Raw genomic sequence first — 6,692 nt, forward strand, 5'->3', positions numbered from 1 at the left:
CCTTGCCCAATGGTCTTTAAGGTACCACACAGCACTCTTTTTGCTGAACCATAGTAACACAGCAACTGTTCTAGAATTTGAAGTAATATGTACCTTTCATTTCTTTTCTCAAGAATCTAACATATGAAATCATACTGACGTTGGGACAAGCATTCGAAGTAGCCTACCAGTTGGCTCTCCAAGCCCAAAAATCAAAACCTCCAGGTGCTTTGACAGCTGAAATGATAGAAACAAAATCTTCTAAACCGGTGCCTAAACCTCGAGCCAGCATGAGGAAATCAGCAGTACGTATGTTAAAAGAACTTTGATTCTTTTCTCTTGGGTTACACAGTTTTTTAACATGGTTTCTGAACACAGCTGATGGGGAAACACCCCAGGCAAATAGTTGCTTTGTGTTTATCTCTTTCTTAGCAATCTGAATTCCTCTTATTTTCACTGCCTCTATAGAGTCATTTCAAGGTAAGTAGATAGCCAATATCCCAACAAACAGCTACAACATAATAGAAGGGATTGTAGATTATTATAGAGACTCAGAATTATACAAACCTTTTATTTTTAAGACAAATAATCAGAAATGTTTAATTGTATAATTTATGGAGAGTTTGCTCATGGTTTTTACAAGTTAACTTGTATTCTTGCTAACAATGCACCTAGTCACTCCTGTGTCGTGGACTCTATTTCATGAGGCTTCACTTAAGTTAATTGTATGTTTTAATTATATGACTGTGCTGGTGGTCTGAACATCTAAAAAGGGATGGGTGGTAAATACTTCTACAGAAAAGAATTACTAGCAAGAGTCACTCACTAACCATGGGCAAGCTCTCTTTCATACGTGATTTAATGAAGTGGATTCATGTAGCAATTAAGGCATAAATGCATTATGTCCCAGCTTACCTTCCACTAAGTGATAAGTGTGTGCTTGTGTTGATTCATTTGCCAAAGATCCAATGCTGCATGGATCTTGGGGCTGAGACAGAAAGAAATTGAGTTAAACATGTTGCTATTTCTCAAATGTGAACTATACATGGAACAAAGTTGCAATAAAATAGGAACCCATGAAGAGAGTGGACAGTATTTTTATGATTGTTAGGGTTACTGTGCTATAAAGTTGGTTTCCCTCCAGAGGTTTCCCTGTTCAGCAGCCTGTAGGTTAAATTGTTTCCCTCTTTCTTTTCCTGCAAGAACTGTTTTGGCCTTCTTTGCTAGCACTAGTGGTAGGAGCATAATCTGCTGGTGTCTAATGAATTACCATTTGCTGGTGCCTTTGTGCACATGCATGCATTCTTGTTCTGTCAAACTTCCTCTGTAGGAGCACATCATCACTTTCTGTTCTTCAACAGTCCAAGTCTCATTGAGCATCCTTGTTAATGTAACAAGGAAATAAACTGATAGGCCAGCTGGCCCATGTGCTTTCTACACTTGTTGCTCTCTTTTAATGTTACCTTTTGTCTGTGTTTTGCTTGCTCCCATTCCTCAGGTGCCGCTCCCTCCCGATAGTCGCTGTTGTTACTGTCACACCTGTACTACACACCGTCCCTCCTATCTGCCGCTGCATTCTGTTAGTCAAGGAGCTAAGGTCTTTACCCTTCTTGCAGTCACATCTCTGATTCTGAACACTTTTTTTAATCCAGTCAATTCTCCTTCAGAGTCCCTCATTCTTTCCCCTTATTTTTGTTACTCTTTCTGTGTTTTTTTTTCTCTTTTGAACTTTTTGGTAGGTTAATTCATTCATTTCCCCCTTACATTACACAAGAGGAATGCTGAGAACAACTGTTAAAATGTTGCTTTGATACAAACCCTGTTGTTTTTTAATCCTGTTAAACTCAGTTTTAAGGGGAAGAGTTATATTGTCCACAAGAGTAGCGTAGACCAGAAAAACATAACTAGATGTGGCTGACCATAACAATCTAAAATCTTCATTCATCTCATCTTCCTGAATTTCAGCAAATCAGTTTTCATTTTGAATTTGTATTGATTTGTGCTTAAACAATTTAAATTTGTTCTAACCCTAAAATAATCTGTTTCTATTATTTGAAAATGGGTCCAAATCTTTATGGTGACATACTAAGTGTTGTATCCTTGTGTATGTGCACAATTTCAACTTAAGTTTTAAAACATGACCTAGTTCAGCTTTCACATTTTCAAAGTGAGCAGCTTGCTGACATGTTCTTTCCTTCCAATGTTTTTTTAGCTGGAATCATCTGAAGTGGACCAAGAAGCTCAGTCCCATGCTAGTGTGTCCTGGGTTGTAGAGCCCAAGCAGGATTCCAAGAGGACCCTCAACACTAAGTATGAGACCACTATCTTCTGAAAACAAATCCTGCATCCATCCAGTCTATCCGTGCCTTTGCAGTCTGATCTATCTGCTGTTTTAAACCCCTCCTTCCTCCCATTGCTGGCACTAGGTGTGGCACCATCAGAGACAGCAGCACTAGGATACTATAAACAGCCTTTTGTATCTGATTTCTACTGAACACTGTGAATTCTCCTAATGGAAACAAGGGTAACTTACTGAGAGAGCCACCTGTTTTAGATGTCTGAGAGGTGGGAGAAATGAAGCATATGGGAGGCGAATATGTGGATTGTGGAAGCAACCTGATGTTTGACTTTCTCTTCATTTTGACACTGTGAATTTGTGGGGTGAAGTAACACTCCATAGGCCTTTTCTATTTAGCATTCTTATTCTTGGACTGTTCTACAACTGGTCTCATGTATACATGCTGTTGCAATCTAGATTTATACCTCCACACTGAGCCATGGCCACAAACTGTTCCAACAAGTAGCACTCCTTTACCTGTCATCTCAGAAGATACTAACCACTGTGATACTGCTTGCAAACCTCTTGCTCACCTGATTTCCTAGCATGGATCCTGCTCAGTCTTTGCTGTACCCGGATATCTGAATGCATGGAATAATTTAAAAGTCTACTGGGCAGCATGACTGCTCTGAATCAACACTTTCTCATTTTGTTAGGAGTCAGGCTTTAAACAGCGAATGCCCAGAAGGAATGTTTTCTGCTGTTAAAAAGGATGCTTTTTTGACATCTCTAGTATTTACCACTCAATCTTTCTGTTTATGCTAACCGATCTGCTTAAAAATCATTCTGTATCACATTTTCTGGGCTCTGATTTAAATTGAACCTTTCAAAGGCACATGTGACTAATTCTAAATTCAGGACAGAAATTAACAGTATCAGATAAGGCTGCAGGTCTAGACAAGTAGGAAAAGAAAGGGGTTGGAATATTTCATTATATTAGAACCATTGCCCTTTTGAATAAAAATGGCCAACATTTCTTCTGAACATGTTGCTCTGGAATATGGGTAGAAAGCATAAGGCCCACTGGTCACATCTGGATTCCTGGAGTTCCTCAGCTATTTCTTCAATCATTTGGTGAAGTCCTGATTTTTGTGCAATTTTCCTCATTCTAAAGGTTTGAAATGCTTCTTTCAGATTGAAAGAGGTCCAAGCTCCTACTATAGAACATGTTGTATGTAGTATGCTGGGCCCATTGGTGCTATCAAAATATTTGTCATTCACCTATATTCAGGCAGGCTAGTAGTCTATTTAGCTTCTCTTATTGTTCAAATACAAACTTTGTCTGGCTCCTTAAAAGATTATTTCAAAGAAAGGTCATAACCTGGATTACAATCAGCTCTCAATACTAAGTTTAGGCCTAGTCTCTTATCCTCAAAGCATTTAGATTTGATACTTGTTACTGGGTTAAAACAGAAGTTTTTGTACAAAGGTATCAAGAAAATGTCATCCTTGTCTAGTCTAAGTGAGAGAAGAAATCAAAAAGCAAACGAATTTCTTCTTTTGAGTAGTTTAAATCCCCATGTTAGTGGCTGCTAATCAGATATTTTGCAGTTGTTATGATCAGTTTTAGAAATTACTAGTACTTTGTTCTTTTGAAAACCTGGTGACATAGTACATGTGCCTTTTAATGGTAAAATAACCAAAAAATATCAGAGCAATTTGTTATGAATAGGGGACTTCTACAAACACAAAGCTTATGGCCTCATTAATTTTTCCATCACTGTAATCTTAAACTTCCCTTGGATGTTTTGTATGAATGAAATTGCTCCTTCCCTATTTTTCTTTCCATTAATATTGTCCCCATTCTGTTTACCTTCTGCCAAGCTGAACTGCAGACATCCGCATTCCACCATGGAAATGTAGTAAATGGGCAGAACACTTAAGAAGCAGTGAAACCCTGGCGATATGAAGATCAACATCTGGCTCTGGGATGTGTCCTTGGCTGCTCATTAAGGACTTCCAGAGTTGAGTAAAAAAAGGGATTCCAGTCACAAGCTAACAAAAAGCAGTATGTGTTTCTAGCAAGACAATTGAAACATCTGAGGTTAAGAGACTGATGCCATGTGCTCCGGTTTGAAACAGTTGTGTCTTTGGGGAGGTTTGCTAATGTGCAGTGATCATATGAAATCCAAAATTTCAGGATACAATTGATAGAAGTGGAGAATCTTAACTGCTAAAAGAAAACACAAATGCCTGTCTTATAATATAGGTTGGGAGTGTATGCTTTCACTTTGGCTTAAATAAGTAGTAGACAAATTCCGAAATTGCTGCAATCTTAAATTTGCTTTGAAGGTACAAGCACCTAAGTTGACCATCATCAAACCATTTGTAACTTAGTTACAAACCTTAGTAAGCATTTAAGTGGGAGATAGGGCATTTTAATGAATATATCAATATTTTAACCCCTGTGCTGAACAGAAGCTTGTTTTCACTGCAAAGAAATATGCAATTGCAGTCTTTCTGTTCTGTAAAAGTACCACCCACACACACACACAGTATACACAAACTGGACTTTGGACCCTTATATTTCATTCATGTACCATGTTTTTTAAAATGTGGTTATGCCCTAATGATTTGAGATTTTAAGAAGTTTATTCACTGAGTAGCACTTTTTATACTAGCTCATAATTTAAGTATGCTTAGTACAACCATTTCAGAATATGAAAAAACATGGAGAGAACTTTTGGGCATTATGCTAAAAGTTGATTTTTTGTTCTACGCCAGTCAAAAATGACTGCTTCAGATGGAAGCTGTGCTTATAATTATGCTTCACATAAAGTATCACAGTCTCAAACATTGGTTTTGGCTGTGATGCATGCATCTTTCTATACCCTGAGGGAAGATAAGGAAGTGCAAATAAGTCTGTGGCAGATGTGATAGCTTGTGGTACCCTGCTACTGTGTTAATGGCTTGTTTCAACTTTTGTTACTGCTGTATCTTTTAAGATGTAATTTAGTCTTATTCCTGTTGATGAAAGGGGGTTGGGGGAACCAAACCACCACCCAAAAGGCCTGGATTTGGAAATAGTGGATGAATTTTGGAAATGTGACATTCCTTTATATGCATATGTAACTGATATGCTGGTGTTGGTATAAATATTGCTGTACTGAGAAGTCTGTTCTGAGACAAGACAAACTGAACTGTTCTGCTATGAAGGGGTAGCCTTAGAACATGGTGACAGAGAGAGATTGCAAAAGCTTACAACTTGCTTCTTCCAGTTATCAGGTGCTTCCTTTCTAATCTTACATGAATATAGCAATACTTCTAAGTGCATCTCCTGGTTATGCATTCTTTTTAAGATGGCAATCAAACACATCCTTGAGTTTGACTTTCCTAGAGATTATACTTAATTTTCAGGTTCCAAACAGTATGAATATTTTGCAGTATTTGAAGTGCTTGCCTCTATGGAATTTGCAGCACACTAAGAAAAATATATTCCTCATACTCAAATGTATGTTTGATTTTAATTGAAAATGCTGTTTTAGCACCAGCCTCTGCTCCTGTGGCATCATCTGTCTATGCTGCTTTTGCCAGCATTCCATTTGTTCCCATTTTCAAAATGATGTGATATGTTTTCTGTAGACTTATTCTTACCTTGTATATATATATATCCAGGATGAGAACACACTATTGATGCTAAGATAGATGAGGGAATTATTGCTTCTCTCTTGAATGGGGAAATCACCTTATAAAATCAAACTCTTGTCATCTTTTTATTCTGTATGTACTATTGTCAGCACACAGAAGCTGGCATTAAGACTATCATAATCTGTGAGGAAAGTGCTTCAATTGGATATATATAAAAATTCTGCTGACCCCTCCAGAAGATCAATTCCAGAGCAGCTTCAGGTGGTGAGCTGTGCTGTTCTTGTAAATCAGATATCTGATGGTACCTCACTTTTTTGAATAACTTCATCTGTGAAACTAAAATGAGTTGGATGACTTCAGTCCAACATTGTCTCCTTTTGCATGATCAGTATGAACATTATCAACAGGATTTTCCACTATGCTTGCACCTAAAAAGGGCAGGTAGATTCTTGGTAACGGGCAGTTTGGTTTACAATATAACGTTTTTTGCTAATTGTGATGTATGGCAGTGGGACTGATTTGTAATAAAAATGTTATTTAATCTGTCTTTGTATTTTGATACTTGAACTATTTCCTTTTTATTTCCTGTATATAAAATCGTTAATCTGTCCATTTTTGTGGTACCAGGCATAACCAATCTGTGCAACAACATAGACTGACCTCACTACAACAAGGCGAAACTGTAAATATTCCTGGGCTTCCAGCAGTCGTTTTGTTGTTTTTTTTTTTCATAATTGTATGACTTAGAACAGACTAAATTAATAAAATTAGACATCTCTGTATGTGT

General features: G+C 37.5%; 1 protein-coding gene across 8 annotated transcripts in view; it reads left to right on the top strand.

Annotated features, from left to right (window-relative positions):
- Positions 1-6,687, top strand: part of ANKS1A (ankyrin repeat and sterile alpha motif domain containing 1A) — a 163,092-nt gene extending 156,405 nt beyond the window's left edge. For 4 of the 8 annotated variants that reach the window (XM_044444657.1, XM_044444674.1, XM_044444666.1 and 1 more), the window contains 2 exons: positions 114-284; positions 1,478-2,185. In XM_044444657.1, the coding sequence (XP_044300592.1) occupies positions 114-284; positions 1,478-1,723 (417 nt within the window). In that variant the 3' untranslated portion in view covers positions 1,724-2,185. The other 4 variants (XM_044444690.1, XM_044444699.1, XM_044444708.1 and 1 more) reach the window with 2 other exon arrangements.
- The last annotated feature ends 5 nt before the right edge of the window (positions 6,688-6,692 follow it).

The sequence above is a fragment of the Varanus komodoensis genome, unplaced genomic scaffold, assembly GCF_004798865.1.
Source record: "Varanus komodoensis strain SLA01 unplaced genomic scaffold, ASM479886v1 scaffold1, whole genome shotgun sequence".
Taxonomy (NCBI): domain Eukaryota; kingdom Metazoa; phylum Chordata; class Lepidosauria; order Squamata; family Varanidae; genus Varanus; species Varanus komodoensis.